Source organism: Carassius auratus, chromosome 45 (genome assembly GCF_003368295.1).
Source record: "Carassius auratus strain Wakin chromosome 45, ASM336829v1, whole genome shotgun sequence".
Taxonomy (NCBI): domain Eukaryota; kingdom Metazoa; phylum Chordata; class Actinopteri; order Cypriniformes; family Cyprinidae; genus Carassius; species Carassius auratus.
In genome coordinates this window covers 16936092-16962286 of record NC_039287.1, presented here as the reverse complement: position 1 = coordinate 16962286, position 26195 = coordinate 16936092, and the positions used below count along the sequence as shown (strand labels likewise).

At 41.5% G+C, this 26195-nt stretch overlaps 1 protein-coding gene across 4 annotated transcripts in view; it reads left to right on the top strand.

Annotated features, from left to right (window-relative positions):
* LOC113063440 (pumilio homolog 2-like) overlaps positions 1–26195 on the top strand; it is a 165563-nt gene that overhangs the window by 83923 nt on the left and 55445 nt on the right. For all 4 annotated transcript variants that reach the window (XM_026233830.1, XM_026233828.1, XM_026233829.1 and 1 more), the window contains exon 14: positions 2090–2320. In XM_026233830.1, the coding sequence (XP_026089615.1) occupies positions 2090–2320 (231 nt within the window). The remainder of the gene's footprint in view (positions 1–2089; positions 2321–26195) is intronic.

The window sequence follows — 26195 nt, the reverse complement described above, 5'->3', positions numbered from 1 at the left end:
TGAGATGGAATTGGATCAAGCGGGCAAGTTGTAGGATGATTAGAAAGGATGAGTTTTGACACTTATGCCTCAGAGAGTGAAGAGAAGGATGTAAATGAGTGTAAGTTTGCTGGTGACATGAGCTTGACTGATTGTGGTGTGGAAAATTGTGCACTAATGTGTTTAATTTTATTAATGAAAAACGTTGCAAAGTCGTCAGCTATTAGAGATGAAGCAGGAGGAGGAGGAGGACGACAAAGAAGTGAGGAAAATGTTTTAAAAAGCATGCGAGAGTTAGATGAATTGTTAATTTTGTTATGGTAGTATGTCCTTTTAGCAGAGGAGACATTAGCAGAGAAAGAAGATAGGAGTGACTGATACACAATAAGATCAGTAGTATTTTTGGACTTGTGCCACACCCTTTCAGAAGCTCTAAGCTTAGAACGGTGTTCGCGTAGAACATGAGATAACCAATGGGCAGAAGGGGTGTTACGGGCTGGCCTGGAAGATAGAGGGGAAAACAGTGTCTAAACAAGATGTAAGGGTGGAGCAGAAAGTATCAGTAGCACTGTTAGCATCCAAAGATGCAAACAGTTTATGGGGAAGGAAGTGAAGATGAAACCATTGCAGATAGGCGGGAGGGTGAAAGTGTGCGTAGGTTACGTTGAAAGATGACATGTGGAGGGGTAAGTGATGTGTCAGGGATCATGTTGAGGTTAAGAGTGAAGAGGAAGTGATCCGACGTGTGTAGTGGAGTAACCAGAACATGATCAGTAGAGCAGTTTCGTGTATAAATAAGTGGACAAGTGGACATACACCTACTATGACAATTTCAGACCCCTCCATGATTTCCAAGTGGGAGAACTTGCAAAATAGCAGGGTGTTCAAATACTTATTTTACTCACTGTATGGAGTTTATTATCATCAAGTCAAGTCACCTTTATTTATATAGCGCTTTAAACAAAATACATTGCGTCTAAGCAACTGAACAACATTCATTAGGAAAACAGGGTGTCAATAATGCAAAATGATAGTTAAAGGCAGTTCATCATTGAATTCAGTGATGTCATCTCTGTTCAGTTAAATAGTGTCAACAGTATCGCTGTAGATGAAGTGACCCCAACAAAGCAAACCAGAGGCGACAGAGGCAAGGAACCAAAACTCCATCGGTGACAGAATGGAGAAAAAAACCTTGGGAGAAACCAGGCTCAGTTGGGGGGCCAGTTCTCCTTTGACCAGACGAAGTCAGTAGTTTAATTCCAGGCCGCAGCAAAGTCAGATTGTACAGTAGAATCATCTGTTTCCTGTGGTCTTGTCCTTGTGGTCCTCTAAGACAAGATCTGTATCTGGGGCTCTAGTTGTCCTGGTCTCCGCTGTCTTTCAGGGCAGTAGAGGTCCTTTCTAGGTGCTGATCCACCATCTGGTCTGAATACGTACTGGATCCGGATGATTGCAGTGACCCTCTGATCTGGATACAGACTGGATCTGGTGGCTACGGTGACCTCGGAATAAGAGAGAAACAGACAAATATTAGCGTAGATGCCATTCTTCTAATGATGTAGCAAGTACATAGGGTGTTATGGGAAGTGTTTCCGGTTCCGGTTTACATAATTAATACAGCCTAAAAATCCTTTTAACGGATTTGGATATTAAAAGCATCAATCACACCATTGCCAATTTGTATATTTAAGAAAATATTTACATGTTTAAATGTTTGTTACATAATATGATTAATTGACTAAGAAATAAAGGCTACTCCCAGAATTTAATACGTTGGTGCTGTTTTTTTATATCTTTGTAAAATTATATGTAGTTCCTGTGCCTGTATGATGATCAAGCTGTAGAACTGCCCCGATAACGAGCTGTGAAATTGATCTGACATGTTTTATTTGCCCTCTTGAGGGTGCAGACAAGCTGATTTGGGACGTGCAGAAATTGAGTATATGAGAGTCAAAAATGTATGCCCTTGATTTATATAAAGTAATTGACTGAATAGCGTTTTAGATGGATTAGATTGTCATAGCAGATCAGTTTGTCAGTTGTGCTCATCTTTGTTTTTTTTTTTTTTTTTTTTTTTTAAATTTTGTCTGTTATTGTTGTACTCTTGCAGTATCAAGTTCCACTAGCAGCAGCACAACCCGTCGGGACTCACTTTTGGCCAGCTCTGACCTGTATAAGCGTGGTGGTGCTAGCAGCTTGACGCCCATTGGCCAATCTTTTTACAACAGCCTAGGATACTCTTCCTCTCCCAGCCCCATTGGACTGACGCCTGGTCACTCCCCTCTGACACCTCCACCCTCTCTGCCCTCCTCCCATGGGTCCTCATCCAGCCTCCATCTGGGTATGATCTCTTGGTTCAACTGATTTATCTGAGTCGAAGTTTGTTTCACTGATTTATGTATTGATTGGATTGCTTATTGCGCTCTAAACTTCAATCAGGTGGTGAAGCCACCATGTTTGAGCTGGCATCTTACCAAGGGCCCCACTAGCAATTGTGTGTCCTGTGAAAGAAAATGAGGGCCGCACCCATTCTGCACCAAACATACAAGCCAACCTAGTTATCCAACAATCTTTGTCTGCAATTTAATAATACTGACCTATGACTTCTGCTGTTGCTATTCCTCTAGATATCAGTATTTAGTGAGAGACCTACCCATAGCCGTGGGAACATAATTTATCTGGTGTTAAGGAGGGTGGCACTGCGTTAGGGGATTTTAATCAATCCTATTATTAATTTCGTCAGTGGGACACCACCCTAAAAAACCAACGCACAAATTTTTTTTTTAAATCAAATTACTAAGCAACCACTGAATTGAATAACACAAAATGGATTTTTCAATATGGTCATAATGTACATAATGAAAAAATCTGAAGATTGTTATGAAAATGAAAAATAAAATAAAAATCTGACATGAAAATCTGTCTATGAAAACATGAACACATGATTAGGACAGGTTAGATAATGATTATGATGAAGCAATGTTATTAATAAAGGAGCAAAAAATACCTGAGGTGAAGAGTAGCCTATACCATTAAACGGAAGCTAATTCTATGACACATCCTATGATAAATAAGATAACTGAGATACATATCAGACGTAACATTACAACTTGTATCAGCACAATAGGATGCTAAGTTATGCGTTAGACAGAGAGAGAGAGCGAGAGAGCGCGCGAGCTCCCGCTGATGCGTTTTCATGACAGCGCGCTGAAAGATGAGCTATGACAGATTTTACTATAGATTCCTATAAAGTTCTCATTATAAATGCATGGCAGATTTGTGCTATATTTTAATCTACTTTATTAAGTGTAATAGTTGTAATTAAGTTTTATTTTTAAGTTAAGTTTTATTTTTCATAAACCTGCGCCTTTTCGAAGCCATATGAATTGAATTATGCCCAAAAATATGACGGAAAAAAAGCTTGGCTGCATTATTATAACATCAGTAATAAAATATCAATAATAATAGAAAAATAAAACATTTAACAGCAATATCATTATCGGGCATTGCTTATATGGGCATGAAACGAATCGATGATATGCAGCGATTTTAGCATAATTGTTCATGTTAATTAATCAGACGTAGACTAGCTCTTGCAACTTTAATCTGGAAAAAATTCGCCGATGCAGATGTGAACTTGACCGAAAGTGTAGATGAGAGATGAGAGCCGAGTGCGCAGCCTGTTCACATTTAGTTTTAATAAATTTGCTTCGCTGGAACAGATGTTGCAGGAACAGCCAGGCACCACTGGACAAGTAAAACTTCTCTGTCCCTTAAACTAATGGGCAGCAAATCTTTCACCACCATTTCAGCATATAGCTTTGTCGTCTTCTCGGTTCTGCCTGCGTTGCATTTAGGTCTTACGTCAAGTGATTCAATGCTCGTCTGTTATCGCCAGATATTTTATGTAAAAATTTTAGATGATAGCGCATTGTATTTGTTGTAGATTTGTGTGAAAGCTTGGCGCTGCACAGCTTACCCTCAACTGTTTTTTCATCGTTCTTCTCAAAGGGAAGCCAGCCATCACTACGTGACTTTGAGGCCATTATTATGTCTTATGTCTTTGGAGGCATCAAGTGGGAAGCTAACCAATCAGAGATCAGGGCGCCGCCCAACGTGCTGCCATAACCAATCAAAAAAAAAAAATTAATAATTTCGATCATCGTTTACGTGATTGATCATCGCGGTCGAGTACTCGAGTACTCGATCACTGTTGCACATCCCTACTTGAAAGTTTGTAAATCTGAAACATTTTTTTTCAAGGCCCTGGAAAGTTTTTGAAAATAAACAACCATTGGTTGATGTAATTCAAGATAAGAGATACAGCGCTCTGTCAGCGCTGCTTCAGAGAAACGCACCCTAGCCGATCCGAATGAAAATGACGCGCGCTTTCCTCTCAACAACAAAATAACAACAACAACAAAATCACAGCAGTGTGAAAGCAGCAGTTAAAAATGCATCTTATTACACCGATGTGGATGTTTGCACAAGCTCAGTAAAGCACTCAGGTCATGTCTATAGTATTTTATGCAATACCTTAAATCAAGCAGCTTTACGGTATTAAACATTATTATTAAATATGTGATTAAAGTGATAGTTTGGTTTGCAAAGATCAAAGCTTTATCTAGCTCAGGACTGTTTTGATGATCATAACCTAGTAAGGTATTTTAAGAGAAGATAACCTGTCAAAAGTTTTTGAATGGTAACGTTAAGATTTTTATTTTTTTAAAGAAGGCTCTTCTGCTCACCAAGCCTGCATTTGTTTGATTCAAAATACAGCAAAAACAGTAATATTGTGCAATATTTTTATGATTTAAAGGTACAATTTGTAAGATATTTGCTGTAACATATCCAAAAACCACTAGGTTACTGTTATATATTTTGTCCAGCTGATTACTAACAATGTCTCTAATGTTTTCAACTACATGTAAATCATGAGAAAAATTCCACAGGGCAGTGCAGTCGCCTGTCAATGACGTTAGTTACCCTTTGTTACCACCTTTACTGATGTAGAAACCGCATGACAACAGTGTCGTGGACAAATGCAGAAGTAGTGTCTAGCGTCCAGCAAACCACTAGCTTGCTTCAAGCAGTTCCTTATTTACTTCTTGCCCGTTTTATGGTGGATTGTGTTACTTATTTATGGAACATAATTACCGTTTACCGTCTGCCGTTGGTTCTGTCTACAAGGACAGCTCCCGTAAACGTAAGTGTACGGGCCAACCAAATGACCCAAGAATAGTTTGGGACAAGAGGAGAGAAAGAGTGAGGATCAATATCAGTATTGCATTTTCTAGATGGAGAGAGCTTCGCGACAAACTTCAACTAGAAAGAGATGCCAATCTCACTTGTTTTACTTGACAGGTGAGTTGTTTTGATTCATATCTTTACAGGAAATGTATGCTATTATAATGATCAACAAGATTACCATTATAGGCCATACACTCCAAAAGTGGGGCATCGTGTCTCTAGACCTGCGTGAGGATGCGTCTGATTGCGTCTTTCCATTGACTTTGTATGTAATCTACTTGCACAAATCGTTGAACTCATGTTTGCTATGTATGCCCAATTATTGTGTTTGAATGTACACGACAACATTTTACTGTTTTTGCTGTACTTTGGATCAAATACATGCAGGCTTGATGAGCGGAAGACAATTCTTTAAAAACATTGTTGCTGTTCAAAAATGTTTGACACAAATTTTGAGAATAAAATTGTTTATGCAAAAATAAAACGTCTAATCACTTACCTTCATTTTGTTTCCTATCCATATTATATACTTACGAAAGGAGATGTTAGGCAGAATGAGCTGTCATCAAGTTAATTTTCATATAGTAATTAAATAAGGAGGTTTCTCTGTCATCTCCTTTTGTGTCAAATATATTTATTTGTATAAATTAATTGTATAATAATTGTAATTACATATTTTCCAAAGCTGAAGTGATTTGACTCTTTAATTTATGTAAAACAGTATTTTAACTAATTGCAAGAGCTGAATAATAAATGAAATTCTATTGATTAATCAGTGAAATAATTGGCGATTAGTCGATTAATCGTTCTAATAATCGTTAGATTAATCAACTATCAAAATAATCGTTTGTTGCAGCCCTAATTGATGCAGGTCACATTAGCTCTGGTTAGCTAAAGTGTTATTTTGCCAACAATTCAGTGCCTATGCATAGATGCTTGATTTACATTAGTTAAGCACATTTACGCATTTTTTTGCACGTGAGGTACTTTGTTTGTGTACATTGCCATGACGTTAGAGTGATGATATTTGCTTTTTTACCTGGCCATGTCCTCTTTTTGGACCTAAATGTGTCTGGCCTGGATTTCTGAATCGCCCCAAAATGTCAGGAATCAGGCTTTTGCATTCCACAGTTACCAGTGCGTTGTTGTAATAAAGCGCTTTGAGGGACTGTTTTCTTAATCCCACTCCCACTGAATTTCTGACCATTATTGCTCACTCCTATGATTTTTGTGCCCAACCCCCCCGCTCCTTTGGCGTCATCGAAGGGTAACGCCCCTTTTTGGGGGAAAACAAACGGATTCCTGATACAGAACTCGCTCCAGGGACCTTTTGTTTTTCATTGTTTCTGATGTGTACAGGCCTGTCAGACATAATTACAAACATATATTGTATAATATTTATATTGTTTAGTCCTAGCCTGCGAATATTTGAAACTTAAAATCAGTTAACAGCCAAGGTAGCATGCCTAATGAGAGCTAAAGTTAATCACGTAGCTACTAGCAGCTTCGTATTTCTAACTACAACAAAACTATCAATAGCTTAAATCAAGTGAAATATGATCCAGGTAAACCACCGACTCCTCTTGACATGGCCTCATCGTCTAGTTTATCATACTGTGAGTATGTTAATGACAAAAATGGGCTACTTGGTGATTCCACGAGATAATTGTCCAGTTTTCTTCTAAGCTACCTGCTATAGCTCAGTAAACTCCCCACTGGAAGGGTTTCAGGACAAGCACGGCGGATACAACTTGAGCCACTTTTTGAGCATTTATTGAGCACACATACACAGCTCGTCATATGCGACATTTAGCTTGTCAGTTAACTAATCATTATAGATCGCTAGGTTGTAAACCTGCAATGAAAACAAAGCAAACATCAGAAAGAACTAATGAAATTACACGATCATGTGATATTATTTTTCGATCTGAATTACTAGCAATGCCAGTTTACAGACACTTACCGGCAAGCGTACCAGTCTTGATCAACGACAGAATGAAAATGAAAAATAAAGGGGGCGCCTGTGCACTCACTAACTACGCATGTACAGATTCACAATCTGGTGACTAGGAATGATAAGAGGCATATCTGCGACCTAGTAATATTAGAACATATATAAAATATAAATGTGCTTGCATTTAGTATACTGTCCTCCCTTCATGTATTATCTTTACGAAGTTTGACAGCAAGTTAAACTCCATCCATTATAATCAAGAAATGCAAGTTGAAGTTTCAGCATTTATTGTAATCAATATAGCTTATAACATTTCAGTCCTCTTTTGAAAGAAGCAAAATGACCTGTGAAATTGGTCTGTAGAACTTTTTGGTTGTACCTAAAAAAAGTGAAGTGAAAGTGAAGTGAAAGTGAGTGAAGTGACATTCAGCCAAGTATGGTGACCCATACTCAGAATTTGTGCTCTGCATTTAACCCATCCGAAATGCACACACACAGAGCAGTGAACACACACACACACTGTGAGCACACACCCGGAGCAGTGGGCAGCCATTTATGCTGCGGCGCCCCTGGAGCAGTTTGGGGTTCGATGCCTTGCTCAAGGGCACCTAAGTCATGGTGTTGAAGGTGGAGAGAGAACTGTTCATGCACTACCCCCACCCACAATTCCGTCCGGCTAGAGACTAGAACTCACAACCCTTCGATTGGGAGTCCAACCCTCCATTAGGCCACGACTTCCACGACTACCTTGAGAAGTCATTGCCCAATCATTGCGACAAAGGGTACTATCTTTCAAGAGAACAATATCTCCAACTTAAAGATTGGAGCGTGATTCAGTCCATTTGCATCTTTGTTGCAAGATGGGAAGGTACTCTTGCCTCCAGCGGGTCCAGAACTGATTTGCAAGGATCTGTACTTTTTTCCACTGACTTCCATAAAGATCCTTCTCTGAGAAGTTGCAGGTAGGAACTCCAAGAGGAAATCCAGTCTTCTGGGTGAGCAGAATGTTAGGGGTTAGTAGCAATGGCATCTCTGGGTCAGAGGAGACTGGAACCAGTGGTCTGGCATTGATTATTGCAGACACTTCCACCATCAGAGTACACAGAACCTCATGAGTAAGCTGGATAGATTTGTTTTCCAGCAGCACACCGTCAAGGATTCTGCGTGTAATCCCTATCATTCTTTCCCACGCACCACCCATGTGTGATGCGTGAGGTGGGTTAAATTGCCACAAGCAGCCTTGTTCACTTAGATACTTTTGGACAGTGAGTTCTATGCATGCTCCAATGAAATTTGTTCCACAATCGGATCTTAGCTGTTTTGCTGGTCCCTTATAGAAAAGAAGCGACGTAATGCATTTATACAGCTGGATGTATCCATGGACTCTATTACTTCCATATGCACTGCTCTAGTGCTCATGCACGTAAAAAGGACTGCCCAACGTTTACTGTTTGCTGCACCTCCTCTAGTGCGTCGAGTCAAAACTGTCCATAGGCCGAATACATCCAGTCCCACATAGGTGAAAGGAGGAGACATGTCCAAACGCTCTGGTGGAAGATCCGCCATTATTTGCTGTGCAAATCTACCCCTTAGTTTTCGACAGGTTACACAATTATACAATATGGAGCTTATGAGCATCTTGCCATTCACAGTCCACAAGCCTGCAGTTCTTATTGCTCCTTCCATGAATTGACGACCTTGATGTTTCACTTCTTGATGGTAGTGTTTCACCAACAGGGTTGTGACATGGTTGTTCTTGGGAACAATAATCGGATTCTTCTCATGCTGATCCAGAGGAGCATTTTTCAGACGTCCACCTACTCTAAGCAGATCATTGTGGATCTGAGGATTGCGTTTTTTTAAGTGCACTGCTTCTTGGAATGTTCCTTTGTTCTGCTAAGGCACTGAAATCATCGTGGAATGTTTCTTTCTGTACAGATTTAAGGATAACAAGCTTGGCTGCTAAAAGCTCTTCAGGAGTTCTGACCCTTTTGCATATGTGCCATCCTCTGCATTCATTTGTGTGAGTATTTGAGATCGGCTTGAATGAACGAACTATGTGGATAAGCAGTGCGGTAGCTCTCAGGAGTGCTTTCCAGGAAGAGAAGCGTTTAAAGCGTTCTGAAGTAAGATGCCTTTCTTCAGCGAGAGTTACAAAACTTGTGACATGAGGTCAGATTTCTCCATCCAGTTCTGGCATTACCAACTCAAATGTCTTTTCAGTTTCTTGTTGAACTGTGAGAGGTTTGTGTAGAAAATCTAGACCTTTAAACCACTGTGTGTTAGCAAGCTGTGATGCAGACACTGATCTGGTGGCAATATCGGCTGGGTTCTGATTTGTTCGTACGAAGTGCCACTGTTCTGGGACCGTACTTTTGACAGATTCGCTGCACTCTGTTGTGTACATACACAAAAAAACGCCGGGTCTCGTTGAATATGTAGCCAAGAACTACCTTAGAATGGTGGGCTGTAGACGAGGGTTCAGTTTTGCCTTGCCCATAATAAATCCTACATGACTTAGTCCTTCTTCAGTAAAAACTTGAAGATAGGCCACCGCAGCTATAGCCATGTTGGATGCGTCTGAGAACAGACATATCTCTCTGTACTTTGAACTGGAAAGTGAGAGTAGGACATATGTACGTGGTATATGGAGATTTTTCAGATCTTGTAAGGAATTTTTCCATAATTCCCATTCCTCTTGTTTGGACTCAGGGAGTGGGACGTCCCAGTCGCTTGTGTCATGAGATTTCCCACAGTAAAGCTCTTACTTTTATAGTAACTGGAACCAAGTGGGTCGTAAAGGCTGTTAACGACAGACAACACTCCACGACGAGTGAAAGGCCTCTCAGACTTTGTGACATGAAAGGTGAATGTATCTGACTCCATTTCCCAGCATAGTCCAAGACTGCACTGACTAGGAAGGGTTTCTTTAGTAAGATCCAGGTCTTTTATGCCTTTGGCTAAATCCTCTGGAGGAAAGGCTTTCATCACTGTGGTTGAATTTGAAGCTATTTTGTGGAGTTTTATATTTGACTGTGCAAGAGATTTCTGGGTATGCTTCAGTAGACTGATGTCATCATCTTCGGTTGGCAGAGATATCAGAGCATCATCAACGTAAAAATGTCGCTCAACACATTGGCGAGTGTCTGACCCATGTCCACGTTCACCTTCTTGTGCTGCACGTCTGAGACCATAGATTGCAATGGCAGGAGAAGGGCTGTTTCCAAAGACATGTACACGCATCTGGTACTCCGTGATCTCTTTTGACATGTCGTTGTCTCGGTGCCACAAGAACCTTAGGTACTTCCTGTGATTATCCTGTACCACAAAGCAATAGAACATCTGCTGAATGTCAACAGTCACAGCTATAGGTTCTTTTCTGAAGCGCAACAACACTCCAAGGAGAGAATTGTTCATGTCGGGTCCTGTAAGAAGGGTGCTGTTCAAAGAAATACCATGGTACTGTGTACTGGAATCGAATACTACCCTTATCTGGTCTGGTTTCCATGGATGAAAGACTCCAAAGATAGGTAGATACCAGGATTCCTCATTCTCTTTGAGTGGAGGAGCTAGTTCGGCGTGCCTGTTTTCAAACATCTTTCCCATGAATTCTTGAAAGTTTTCTCTAACAACTGGTCTTTTGTCCAGAGTGCGTTTCAAGGAGAGAAGTCATGAGAGTGCTTGATCTCGATTGTTAGGGAGAAGTGGTCGGGGGTGATTTGAAGGGTAAAGGAGCGACCCAGAAGTTTCTCTTATCTTTGTGAAAGTCCTTCTCATGATCTTTAGAAAGGCTTGATCTTCAAATGAAAGAGCACACTTGTTGTCATCTTTAGTTCTCTCGAACACTGAGTGACCAATGTCATTAGATGTCTTTGTAACTGCATTTAGACTATTGTGTTGATTGAACTCCCCACCATGCTTTGTCCTTTCTTTCAAAGATATGTGACTTCCGCAAGGAGTAAGGAAAGAAGGTCTGCCATTTTCTAGCACATTCGTCCTAAAGCTGCTTACAGTCGGCTTATGAGCATTACCAAGGCAGACTTCGCCGATCAGGTCCCAGCCTAGATCAAGTCTCTGGGCGAAGGGAGAATTATGAGGACCATTGATTTGCTGCCTGACCTTATGCACTCTAATAAGATCTCTCCCCAACAAAAGCAGGATTTGGGCATTTGAATCTGGAATGAATCTTGTAATTGATTTGAAGTGAGGATGACAAAGTGCTATCTCTGGGGTTGGAATTTCTGACCTGTTATCAAGGATTTCATTGCATTTGATAAGTGGAGGAAGATCGATGCTCACACCTCCACTACATGCTTCTATCTGGAATCCATATGCTTTCCTGCCCATCATCTCCATGACACCTGCACAGGTTCTGAGTGAGTAAGAATGTGGGTTGCTTTGAATGTCAAACAAATCAAAGAATTCTGAACGAGCCAAGTGCGATTACTTTGGTCATCAAGGATTGCATAGATATTGACTGCATGCTCTGATTGTCCTTTCTTATACACTTTCACTAAGCATGTTTTTGAACAAGAACGAGCTGAATGGTTACTACCACATACCTCTGTGCAAACTGGGAACTTACAGCAGCTGAGTCACTGAGGTTCTCTTCTCTTTCGATTTCATGTTTTGTATGCACTTGTTCTGCTGGATTTGAGGTCCAAGGAGCCGGACCTGGATGCATAGCTGTTGAGTGGAATTCACTTTCACATTCTCCGCATTTCAGTGGCATTCTGCAGTCTCTGACTAAGTGAAAGGTTGATGCACAACATCTAAAACACACACCATTTTCCTTAAGATAGGTTCTGCGTTCCTTGATGGGCTTCTCTCTGAATCCTCTGCACTTTACAAGGGAGTGGGGTTTGTTATGGATAGGACAGATTTTGGTTAAATCATCTTTTCTCCTTTTTCTCAGTTTGACATTTCAGTGGAGTGGTTATATCTGTCTTGTGTGCAGAAATGAAACCTTTGGATACAGTGTTCCTAAATGAGGGCTTCTCATACCTGGGAGTCATGGTGTTGCTGGTAGACAGCTTGAAGCTGGGGTCATTTCGTGTCCTTGCTTCGCAACATACAAATTGTGGAAAAAGAAAACGGAGAAAAGTGCACGTTGTTTTCATCTTTATACCTTGATCCGATGGAAACCCACCTCTCCTGCAGATTATGCGGCAATTTATCCACTATAGGGTTGATACCACGGGCAGTGTCCAAGTAGGTTAAACCTGGGAAGTAGCCTTCTACTTTGGCAGATTGTAACTCCATGAGAAGATCTCAGAGTTCTCTTAATTTGACATTGTCTATGTTTGATATACGAGGAAAATTGTCGAGCTTACTGAAAAGTGCACTTTCTACAATCTCAGGGGCTGCATAACACTCTCTGAGTCTGTCCCAGACCATTTTCAAGGCTAGTTTGGGTTGGTTTATATTCACAGATCTGAATCTTTTGACATATTCTGATGACTCTTTGCCAAGCCACTTTGCTAAGAGGTCAAGTTCCTCACCTGCTGTCAGATCCAGTCCTTCAATTACAGTGATGAAAGAAGCTTCCCATGCTCTATAATTTTCAGGACAATCATCAAATTTGGTAAGTCCAGTGGTAACAAGCTCTCTGCGTGCAAGATATTTTGTGAAGTCCGTCATGTTGGCTGCTTGGGTATGATCTGCTCGAGGAGTATTGTATGGCGTTGCATGTTCAAAGGAATGCAGATGAGGAGCATTGATCGAATTAGGTGAAGGTAGCTCGCTCTTGAAAGAACTTCTTTTAATGGTGTGGATGTTTGGCAACTGTACACTTTGAATTTGAGAAATTTTTATTTCAGCTGGTTTCTTGACCTCGCACCTCGTTGGTTGTTCATCAGTCACAACATGTGAAGTGGTGTCATCGTTGCATGAATGATTCATCTGAGTGATATCATGTATTGCTGATGACTGATTCGTGTTGTTTTGTAATTAACTTCCAGGGATGCTGTCTATGACAACCCATTTTCTTTGATCCTCAACATACTCATTTGTTCATTCTTAAACAGTTAGAGGTGTGTCTGAACTGCTTTTAGAATCGCTGTGATATTCACTCACCTCTGCTGCAGCTTCCAGAATTTCAGCCTCAGCAAGCTCAGCTGCCACCTCCTTTTCAGCTTGCAATGCTTCCAATGTAGCCTCCAATGTGGCTTTTTCCGCTTCTAATCTGGCCTTTTCCTTTTTCATGTGCAGCTCTCTTTCTGCGAATGATGCACGAGCTCGTGCCGCTTCAGCCACAGCTCTAGCTCTTGCCGCTGCATCACTGGTTGAAGATCTTGAAGATGTCCGCTTAGAACTGACCAACGAAGCTTTCCCAGATTTGCTAGATTTATCCTCCATATTTATATTGATGCTTGCTTTTCAGTAGCTTCTCAATAGCTTTTCACTATATTGTCCTCCCTTCATGTATTATCTTTACGAAGTTAGAAAGCAAGTTAAACTCCATCCATTATAATCAAGAAATGCTAGTTGAAGTTTCAGCATTTATTGTAACTTGATCTCACAACATTACGATGGATCAGAGTGAAACTAAAGAAATACAATCTCTAATTAGACTCATAACTAAACATGGCTCTAAATAACACAACTAATAACTTTACATAATGTCAAAATATACTTTTGAGTTACCCAAAGCAAGTAAATAAAGAAAACTTACAGCTATTGCTCTTCAAAACTTCCAAAGGCAAGGAATGATTAGGATTATCCAAAGAAAAACACTCAGAGCAACATGCATCGTCCATGTGCCTAGCTGCACTTCCTGATATATATATAACCTGCAGTTTCTTTAACAACCACTAGATGTCAACACCATAACAATAATAACTTGGACACATACTGTGAAACCGATACAGAACATTTAGAATAAGATGGTAAATGTATACATTTTTCCTCAAACACCCAAGAATATAAAAATAACATCCATCACTAAACAAACAGTAGTGACACCTGCTGGAAAGTTCTACACCTCCCACTTGGTCTACTGATTCTAAAATCCAAGTAGGCCACCATAACCAAACAATTCCCTTTTAGACATAACATTTCTCCATAACCATGCAAATAACATTGCATACTTTGATATGAATAAACGTATTACATTATAACATGAATAATTATATCTTCAAGATGGTTTTAATGTCTGAAACAACACAAATTGTTCTTGATGACCTAACAACCTCCTTTACCGAAACACACTACCAACGTCGAGGAGGACGGTAGTGGGGAAAGTCTCGATCCTTCACCGAAACACACCATGGTGGGGAACCTTTACCGAAACACACCATGGTGGGGATCCAGTACCGAAGCACACCATGGTGGGGATCCTTTACTGCTCCTCCACTGGAAGCAGAACCACCAACCTTCTAACATCCCTGTGGAGAATGGTGGAGGGATAGTTTTCCTCAACTCGGTTTCTCTTGGATTGCCCACCGGAAACTGGACAACTTCGACATGTTGCTACTCTCACATCTCGTACTACACCCCTCGCATCAGGACACACTTCCACGACTCGACCCAGCCTGAACTGGCCCCTCAGTGCGTTCTGATCAGCTAACCATACCAGGTCACCTGCTGCAACATTTCTAGCAGGTGCATGCCACTTTTGCCGGATGTAGAGGTTTGGATCGGCCAGCTGACTCCAATGCTTCCAAAACTTATTAACCTCAATCTGGATTGTTCTCAGACGTACAACGGGGTAAGTTGGATACTCAAACCCTCGTGAGTCCCCACTGGGTCCTGCATGACCAAGCAGAAGTGAGTTGGGAGTGATTACTTCCACGGTCTCATCTTGTACCTGAGCTCTGGCACCGAAGGGTTTGGAACTCTAGCACTGTCAGATTACATCCCTTGCCAACACTACTTAACGCCCTCTTGAGTACACGAACTGCTGCCTCAGCTGCTCCATTTCGATGGGGAGAGTCTGCCGGGTGAAACACCCATGTCCAATCGGTTCCTTCAACTACTGCTTTCCTCTGGACCCGATCCTTGTGTTACTTAGGAACTCATAAAGCTCCTGTAATACTGGTTTGGCACCCATAAAGTTGGTCCCTTGGTCCGACCAAAGCTTTCTTGGGTGACCCCTGAGAGCTGTGAAGCGCTGGTATGTTTTCAGGAATCCTTTCGTCAGCAGATCTTCTACAATGTCAGCATGTACTGCTCTTGAAGCCATACAGCTGAACACCACTCCCCAGATTTTCATCTCCGTTCTTCGTTTTAGGGACCGAAAAGGTCTAATGTTGTAAACTCGAATGGTGCGGCTGGTTTAGTTCGTTCAAGGGGAAGTTCACCCATTACCTGTTTACACATTTTTGCTTTGATCTTCCGGCAATGCATACAAGAATCAACAACATTTCTGGCAATCCTTGAACCCCTTATCACCCATGCTTTAGATCTCACACGGAGGTGTGTGCCAGCAACCCCTTCGTGGTTAGCTTCATGGGCCTCTCAAGTGAGAAGAGCGCCGATCCATGCCTTGTAGGGAACTAAAGGTACACCAATCTCTCCCTGGGTCAAATCCTGGACTCTACCATGACATCTCAGGAGCCCTGAAGCCCCATCCCTGCTGACAACAAGCCTGTTTAGCGTGGTCACAGGAAACATAACTCCATTTTGGGCGGCTAAGCATAGGTCTTGGAATGCAACTTCGCGTTCCTTAACTGTCAATACTTCCTCCCACTTTGCTGGCTTGGAGGCCCTACATACACGGGCCAACCACTTCTTTACAGCTCTGCGGACATAACCAACTATTCCACAAAGTCTAGTAAGAGAACTGCACCTTGTTGGATCCACTTGGTCACTGAGCGCGGCTCCCCACAGAGTCTCCTCTTCCTTAGTCTCAGTTAAGGCTACTTTCTTCCCTTTTTCAGAGGACCGTGAAGCCCCGCTTTCTCCATCTGTGACTATTGGATCTTCACCAACAAGACTGCCAAGATTTAACAATTTCTTGGCTTGAACTCTGGTAAGGACTGCTGAAAAGGCTTTTCTCTGGAGCCTACTCACTACCTCTCTAGCATCAGCTGCCACTTCTGAGGAGAAACTCGGGACCTTTCTGCCACACAGAATTCTCACACAGCAGATCAGGAGCGCACCCTCTTGTGACTAGATCAGCGACGTTGACTTTGCCTGGTATCCACCACCAGTCAGTTACAGGTCCAGCCTTCTGAATCTCCCCGATTCGGTTCGCAAAAAAATGTCTGGAAACCATAGCTCTCTCTCTGGATGGCTCCAAGCACCGTCTGACTGTCAATGAAATGATACCACTTCTCCACGTCTAACCGTCCATGCTTCAACATGTATCCTTTCAGACGTGTGGCAAAGACAGCCCCACATACCTCTGCCATAACTGCATCACCTTTCTGGTTGAGAGGAGTTAACTTGGCCTTTGACTCCACTAGCCGAGTGACTACACCATTTGATTTCTCCCATCTTAAGTAAAGTACTGCACCATAGGACTCACAGCTCCCGTCAGAAAATGTGATTCCCCAGGGTCTACCTTTCCAGCCAGAAGGCGTAAGGCTTCTGTAGAACTTAATACTACTCAGACGAGCGTACTCCTTGAACAGCTCTATTGCCTTGCCTCTGAGCTCGTCAGACAGAGGTACATCCCAGGTATCATTAGTAAGCTTACCAGCTTCCTGGAAGGCTCTTCTCACAAGGATTACTCCTTTCTGCTTCACAGGAGTTACTAGACCGATCGGGTCATACAGTCCGGCGATTTGACTCAGTAGAACACGACGAGTAAGTGGGTTTGGTGTTCTTCTACTTCCCCTTCAGTGAGGTCAATCTGAGTTCTCATCTTCTTCCTACTGGAGAAGTTGATAGAGACCATCACAAAGAGTTTGTCCTCTTGCACAAGGTAACCAACCCCCAGGGCTTTGTTATCTTCCTCCCTTAACTGGTTGGATAAAGTCAGAGTCACTGTTTTGGACTTGGTATCTTCTCTCCTCCCACTTTGACCAGACCGGATCCAAGGCTTGAGGTAGAAACCTCCTGTTTTTAGTATCTTCTCCACTCCCTCTTGAATCTTGTTTAGACGGTGTGGTTCATTGTGAGATGTGAGGAGATCATCGACATAGGAGTCTTCCTCGATTACCCTTCTTTCCTCCATCTCAGAGAACTGGGGTAACTTTGCGGTCTCTTGCATGGCAACCTGCGCAATACATCCCGCAGGTTTATCCCCCATGTTCACCCTCACGACAGTGTAATCTTCAATCTCATCCTCCGGTGAGTCCCTCCATAGGAATCGATGCACATGGACTTCCTGTTCCTCCAGCCAGACCGAATTATACATCTTGGTGATGTCTCCGATGGCTGCATGTTCTCCCACCCGAAATCTAAGGAGCACCGCTCTGATGGGATTTAAGACATCTGGGCCTTTAAGCAAAATACTATTCATACTGACCCCTCCAAACTCCTGGCTACTGTTCCAGACTAGTCGTACTGGCGTAGTTACTGAATGGGGGTTTGGGGCGGTTAGGTGACTCACCCACCACAGGGCACCCTTCCAGCTGTCCATAACATCCTTAGTGAGCTTAATAGCAGCTCCCCTCTCTACCATCTCGTGGACTTGCCTCGTGTAAGCTTCTTTCCACAGAGGGTCGCTCATGAGCCGCTTCTCCATTCTCAGGAATGTTGCTTCCACAGCCTTTCGGTTGTTAGGAAGAGAGACCGGGTTTTCCATCCAGGGATACTTCGCATCCCAGTGGGGCTGGTCGCTGTGCGCATCTCCCTCTCTGAAGGTTAGACCTGCCTTTATTATCTTCAGCTCTTTCTCATCAGCTAGGGACATCTTTCCTCCCGGCGAGCACTTTCCACAGCGACATCCTCCACAGATAGGATCACAGGCAGCACCAATGCTGTCCCACTTTAGCCACTCAAGGACCTCTTTATTGCACACTGCTGTCGTTCGAACTTCTGCTATGTTTCCTTGCTCCAAATGGCTTCCTGGCCTTACAACCAAGTGTTCTTCAACTTTGACGGCTACCGTCCTCATTGAATGAGCAAAGTGCGTCTTCGACCACCATGCAGCCACCTCCACATCTTCAAAGAGGTCTGGATGCACACCACTCACGATCTTGCCCAGAGGACTATCCCACAACACTAGATCGCCGACCCTTTGCAGTCTTTGTGGAGCTAATCGGCCTTCACGAGTGCTGATTAAAAGATCAATCTTTTTTGGGCAGGCCAGTTCTCCTGGCTCTACTTCAGGGAAAAATTGCTCTAGCCGCTCCGATTTCACCACTCGATCCACTTTAGCGATGTCTTCCATCCCATAGCAAATCATCTCTTGGAGTTTAAGAGTTCCTCGGGAGGTCCACACTTTTATTTTTACGAGATACCCTTTTCTATCAACTCTCACCTTCATCGTACTAACACCATACGCGACAAGGGAAACCGGTTCACCATTCAGTCCGAGCCTTTCTGCAGCTTGGTGTGTAATGTAATTCGTGTCAGAAGCAAGATCAACCAAAGCTCCAAGGCTCTCTCCTCTCTTTGTCGTGACGTGTACGAGCATCATAAGGACTGGATGTTCTTTCAAACCACTTTGTTGTATCAGACTTTTGCCAGGACACACTGTTGACGTCGTCTTGTTAGTACAGGCTCTGCGGACAGCTTCCAATTGGTGATGAGTCAGTCCCAACTCAGCGAACACAGCCTCTTGCTCCTCTGTTGGACCTCGAGCTCCCCTCTTTTCCTTTTCTTTATTTTCCCTTTTAACAGTGTCCTTCTTTGTTGACGCCTTAGGGCAAAGGAAATAGTGGTGGTCCGCTGGAGTGTCGCCTTTCTTACACTCATCTTTACGACAGAGAAACTTTGGAGTACAGTCACTCTCGACTCCGTGAACATCCAAACACTTTGTACATGCTTTTACCTTTTTCACTTGAGCTTTCTTTTCTGACAGATTGGCTTTTCTGAAAGTTTTACAATGAAACAGTTTACCTCCGTGATCTCCATCACCACACATGGCACATGGTAACTGCTTGGATTCTCTTTTGACTTCACTTACTGTAGTCTTAGTGAAATACTTCTTCTCTCTATCCATCTGTCACCTGTTTTCTCCCGGTGGCTTGGTCTCTCAGGAGCATTAGCAGGCCATGGTTTGCTGGGCAGCAACTGCTCCAACCTCACGAGCAATGACTTTTGGTCTTCCAGGAACATCAAGAGCCTGTCAAAACGGTTTCCAGGATGGACGTCATTTACAGGATTTCTCACACACATGAGCCACTCTCTTTTCACAACATCAGGGAGTTTAATCTCCAAAGACCGAATCACAAGTTGATTGCGTACAGCATCTTCGCACCCCAGGTCTGAGAGATCCAGTACTGCCCTCTCCACTGCTAGAATCAACTCTAACGTTTCTCGTGGCTGATGGTTCTTTACAGCAGGTCGTGATTGAAGCTCCAACACAATCTCTTCAGCCGTGTGTGCTTTGTCACAATAATGGTTCTCCAATTCCCTGAAGATATCATTCGCATCTCTGCACCGATATAGCCTGAGTTCACTTTTCACAGACTCACTTATACTATCCAGTAAGTGAAGTTTCTTGCATTCCCTAGACCCTGTAGGTTCTGCTTGTGCCTGGATACTTTCCCATTCAGCCTTCCAACGCCAATAACTCCTCCGGAGAATTTAGGTAAGCTTATTGGTGTGAGCTTTATTCTTGGTCGGGCCCACTGAGAGCTGTTATCTGCACCAGCGTGCGAACCAGGGTTACTATATGGCATGCTACTACTTTGTCCCATGCTGAGATCAACAGGCGGAGTAGCATGATCGCTCAACAATTGTGGCGTGCTGGCAAAAGTTGAATGTAGGGTGAAACTGACACCAAGCCCACTATCAGACCTTCTTGACTGCAGAATGGGCTGTAACATTTGTTGGGAGGCATTGTGTGCAGTAGCTGAGCCATACCTGCTTTGAGGTTGACTAGTGGCTGTAGAACCTCTGGCAGCACAAGTAGAGATGCTTGCTCTGTCTGTAGACATGAATGAAGGAGAACTTGTTACATATACAGTTTCCTGCCCCTCAGCGGGTGGACTGACAACAGCAGGCTGACTGTTAACAGGTGGTGTAGCAATAGCAAGAGCTACTGGTTGGGTAAAGGTGATGCTATCTGCAGTTGTAAGGCTGTTGATATCTGTTATGACATGCACACCAACCACATCATTGCCTCCCTCATCTTCATTCTCGGCCTCCTCACCATCGCCTTTTAGTTCTGTACTGTCCCTCTTCATAACCTCATCCTCACGTCTGTATGTCCACCCATCCATCAGTTCTTTTTTATCGTCTCTTAATTATAAAAAGAGCATCCACTTGTCTCTTCCATATGGTCGATAATGTCTCCAAGTGTACACAGCATCCCTGAGTTCATGGAGTTTCCTTTCCAGTTTACCACTTTCGACCCTTTGCTGCGCCCATGGCACTTTACTTGTGCCGAGTGCCTCAGCTCGATTAAAAGCAGATTTGAACTGTTTTACTGGCTCTGCATATTTAGTCTACAGCATTTCCATGATTTTACTCTCAGTTTCAAGGAATTTTTGCTCACTGGCATCTCTCCTCGCCAGAGTGTCCCGTGACTCACTGTCATCATCTGTAGCATCTATTTGGTTTAGTGCGTCATCATACTCATTACTGACATCAAGGAGTTTGTCATAATCATCTTTCAACTTCACTAACTCTTCTGACAATTCAGCTTCACGTAAACGGCCAGCACTGACATTAAGGCGGTTTATTCTTGTTGTAAAGATTCGTTGTGCATTTGAGCGTTTCTGTTTTAAGATCTGGTTTTTCTTCTGCCATTTCTGTATCTTTTTTCCTCTTCCCAGTGATCAGAAACACTAAAATCACTTCTTAGCTAAATGACTCGTTCAGAAAGATTCGCTTCAAAAGATTCGACTCAGCTGTTACGGCTGATAGTCGCGTTGTTATAGCCCCGCAGCTGTTATTAATCACACAGTCTTACTCACGGTTATTCGGCACTTTAACGGCCCCGTTAGCTCTTGACTTCGGCTCTTCCGTTGCAGTGGTGTTGTTAATGGCCGCTTCCTTCTCAGTATACGGGTCTCCGATCCCGACTTCTGTCAACAACGATGGCTTCTCCCCTGCTCGGTGCCCGTGAATTTCCTTGCACGGCTCCGACGGCGGTTTACAACTGTCCAGTTTTCTTCTAAGCTACCTGCTATAGCTCAGTAAACTCCCCACTGGAAGGGTTTCAGGACAAGCACGGCGGATACAACTCGAGCCACTTTTTGAGCATTTATTGAGCACACATACATCATACGTCATATGTGTCGTTTAGCTCGTCAGTTAACTAATCACTATAGATCGCTAGGTTGTAAACCTGCAATGAAAACAAAACAAAAATCAGAAAGAACTAATGAAATTACACGATCATGCGATTATTATTTTTCGATCTGAATTACTAGCAATGCCAGTTTACAGACACTTACCGGCAAGCGTACCAGTCTTGATCAACAGCCGGTTTCAATATGCATAATATTTGAATCTATTTTGAATCAGTCAAATCTGACTCCTGCAGCTCGTGTTAAATGCAGGATTGCCAAATCCGCATTTTGGGTTTGTTTTCCCTGTGGGTTAAAGGTTTGAAATGTTGCTTAATTATATTTGACTGAAATGCATGCATTGAAACATTTTGCATGTTAAGTTTTGTGAAGGAGGGCAACTGGTAGGAAGCTTTTTTTTTGTTTATGGTCAATATGCAGAACAGTGCCTTGAGGTATGGAAATTACATTTTCAGTTTTGATATTTAGGATATGGTCACTGCACTACCCTTGGGCACTACTTTAACCACCAACCAACCACATCCCAGCCCCCTGCCCATAATCACTGTTTTCTTTTTGGAAAACTAATATATGGTCACCCTACATGGCATTCATGTGTGCATAAAACTACTAGGATGGTACCTCTGTTCCACAGACACACCCAGAAATTAATGTTGAATTTCTTTGCTTGTTAAGATAATGTAAACCCATGAGGCAATAAAAAAATTAAACATATATCATATTAGGGCTGTCGCGATATACCGGTATTGACAATAACCGTGATATATACAATAAATAAACAATTATCGATATCGTGTTAATTTAGTGTATGAGGATATACCGGTATTAATGATAACCGCAATATTTAAAATGAACAGTTCTCTTATGATGACACCACATGTAAATACTTGGTAACAGTACCTGGTTGAGTGCCCAGGTGGCAGTATTGTGCCTTAACTCTGACACCCGTCACACAAGAAGAGGACGCAGCACTCGCAGCTACTCTGAGGAGAGCTGTGTTCATCAGAGTAAGTTATTATTTTACTAGTCATAGACTGGGAAATATTATATAACCTATTAACAGCGGTTTTCTGTGTTCATATACTTAAGTAAAGGGTGATTATTTTAATAAGTACCGCATTTTCTTTACTAGTCTTATTTTTGTATTTGCAATCAATACGGCCTGTGCGTAGTAACGCTTCATTTCTTTCTTTGTTCAAATCTATGAACAGTTACACGATTAAAACGGATCTTGAAAAACTGAGCGACCACATTGCTACATTAAACTCTGTAAAATGTTAAGTTGGTCACAGTGCCATGCACTTAATGCCTCGTCTGTGGTCATTCTTCAATAAGGTTCATTAGTTAACATTAGTTAATTACATTAGTTAACATATATAAATAACAAATAATAATGAACAAAATTTCCACAGCATTTATTAATCTTAGTTCATGTTTATTTCAGCATTCACTAATGCATTGTTAAAATCACAAGTTGTGTTTGTAAATATGTACTATGAACATTGAATAACTCGATTTTTATTAACATTAACAAAGATTAATAAATTGTGTAATAAATGTATTGTTCATTGTTCATTCATGTTCGTTAATACATTAATGTTAACAAATGGCATCTTATTGTAAAGTATTACCATTAACATTTATTCATCATACTGTTGAACTTGACAGTATTTTCTCTTTTGTTATTTCATAAGAGCTTCAAAAAAGACAGAGAAAGCCAGAGTCTTGTGCCCTGTGTTTATCAGTATCAATATTATGCTCGTTGGGTGAAAAAGAAAAACTCAAACAAAGTAAAAAATTATTTGACTGATATCTTCCCCACCCCAAGGTTTCTATAGATATCACGATATATCGGCATCGTGAATTCTTATGGCCACAATAACCGTGATATGAAAAATCTAATATTGTGACAGCCCTAATTCATATATCTTAAAACTTCTGGTTACATGAGCTTAAGTTCTTTTCAATAAAATCCATGCAAAAGTTAATATCAAATCATTTTAGAGTACAGTTATAGGATGTACCCAATATTCTTCAGTTTTATGCAAAACAGAAATACAACAAATAGAATATCAGATCTCTGTCATATGGGAAAAAAAATTATGCAAAGTTTTTTTTGCAGAGTTTTACAAATAAAAACTGTAACAATATATCTTACAAGATAACACGATGTAACCTTGCTCTCACTTGAAATGTGTCCCCACATTGATTCCTTTAATTTGATGGTATTGGACCTGGAAAGTCCTTGAATTTAAAGTTGTTCAAGTTGTGGAAACACTGATGCTGTAACGTTTCTGTTTTTCTTTTCATTCCTGAACGTTTGCACGCAATCTGTACATTATATGCGAGCTTATGTGCTCTGTCCATGTACAGCAATGTAGCAACACATTGTAGTTTCAAGCAGAGATACACTTTTACAATATGCTTTAACCTCCCGCACTCGTCCATCACCATTTTAATCTTCATATGTGATCCACTCATTTGTCAAGCTAACTAACTGTTTAATTGGCGAGTTGGTATAATTAGAGCTATCCGCTACCGCTCTGTCATGAGCACAATTAAACACTTGGCAAACAGAATGTAAAACCTAAAATATTTAGGTCGATTTTGTCTTTTATATAATCTTTTTTTATATAATTATGTATAATTTTACAGTTTAGAAATTCAGCTTTGAAAGCATCCAACCATTTTGATGAACTCTTAAACAGTGCTGCCTAGTTCCTCTAAACCAGGGGTGCCCAAACTCTGTCCTGGAGAGCTGGGCTGCATCCGAAAACTGAAAAATGCTGCCTTCGGAGGACGCATTCCAATGTAGCAAGGAATCAAGGCACGTTTGAATTCAAAGTTAGCTTCACTTCCTGTCTCCTGAGATGCCTTCATCTGGCCAGTTTTTAAAGGCAGCATAGATGTTTCGTTTACTGCCTTTGATATCCCACAATCCTGTGCGCTCCATTCCGTGAGAGTTAAGCCAAAAAATAAAGATGGCGTCTGCAAGTTGTGGTTGGTGATCAGTTTGTGTGTAAATGTATGTTTCTGAACAACGTTTTCCACTTTTCATGCCATTTCTAGCGAGAAATTAATATTGCAGTAATGAAATATACACCTAGTTATCACCAAAGCGCTCTATATATTGCTGTAGATCATTAAATCATTCATTGCCTCAGAAGCCTGTCCGAAATCCGTTTCATGAGGTGCCTTCGGGCAAAAATGTTGCCTGCAAAGTCATTGCCTGATTACACAGCAAGGCACCAAGTCACCTGCCTAAGTTTTCGGATGCAGACCTGGTGTCCTGCAGAGTTTAGATCCAACCCCAATTAGACACACTTGAACCAGCTAATTAAGCTCTTACTAGGCATACTAGAAACCTCCAGGCAGATGTGTTGAGGCAAGTTTGGGCACCCTGCTGTAAATCCAAGTGTACCGCCAGTGGGCCCCCCTAGCGAAGAAAAGAATAAGCATATTTTTCAAAACTACCTTGGTTCCAAATGCTGTAACTTTTGATTACTTCATGTAGGGCTGTGCAAAAAATCTAATACTATTTTCTAGAGATGTTCCGAGACCCTAAACAGTCAAACCTCGGATCGTTTTAAATGTGACCTCATGTTGCTAGTGGTTGAATGGTATGCTAACTGTATCTTAAATAGCTTGCATACAACTTTATCTCGCGCGTCAACAATTTTACCTCACTTTCTCTGCTGCGGGCGAGTTGGGCTCTGCACTTGCTGGCATCTTCCATGTCAACTTTCAGCAGTATGGCAAGCTGAATGCTGTGCCAGACAGTGCGACTCCTGTGACCTGTCCCTGAACCCTCAGGCGCACTAGCGCACCCACTCGCAAATCAGACAACCACGCCTCTACTATCGCGGGCGTTTTTTTTTTTTTTCACTTTTTTTTTTATTTGAATATTAATTTTCCCCTTCGAAATTCGTTTTTTTAACTATTCGAATACATATTCGAATGTAGAATATTCGTTGACAGCCCTAATCTGTGTATATAGCTGTATATACTACTAGCCCTGTGTAAATTTAATATAATTATTTTATGGTGTGCTTCAGACTGATCCCTTAATAAAACATGAACAAATACATGGTGAACTACTGTATTCATTACAGTATTTTTGTTATCTGACATGAATTTGACAGTATTATTTTCTTAAGCGAAAAATAATGCAGCCAAAAATCTAACACTGCAAACTAAAAAAGGTATTTTGGTTTTACAATATAACTGTATAAAAAAAAACTTCAAAAAATAAATCTAGGAATATAAAAAATGATATATTAATCAGATAATCTCTTTACAACAAAACAAGTAAAAAAAAAAGCAATCGTCTAGGCATAATTATTATTATTAATGGAGACATATTATTATTACTACATAGAGACATAGCTAAATCTACTGTAGGCTACAACAGTAGCTTAATATATTGTCAATTTACTCATGTTAAACCAAACATTTATTTTAATGGGCTGCCATGAAGATCTTTGAGTGTCTATGTTTATGATATGACAGTTTTCTCAAATGAAACGGTACATTCTCATGAAGTGACGTTTTATGCGTTCATGTCCTCATATAGTGAGACACGGCAGAGACTACAAGATCCAGTCATATATAGATCAGTGCTACTAACGCGTTTTCATTTCTTCTTCGCTGCTCTAAAAGGGTTGCTTGTGGCATCACAGCACAACTTCCTGTGTTTGCAA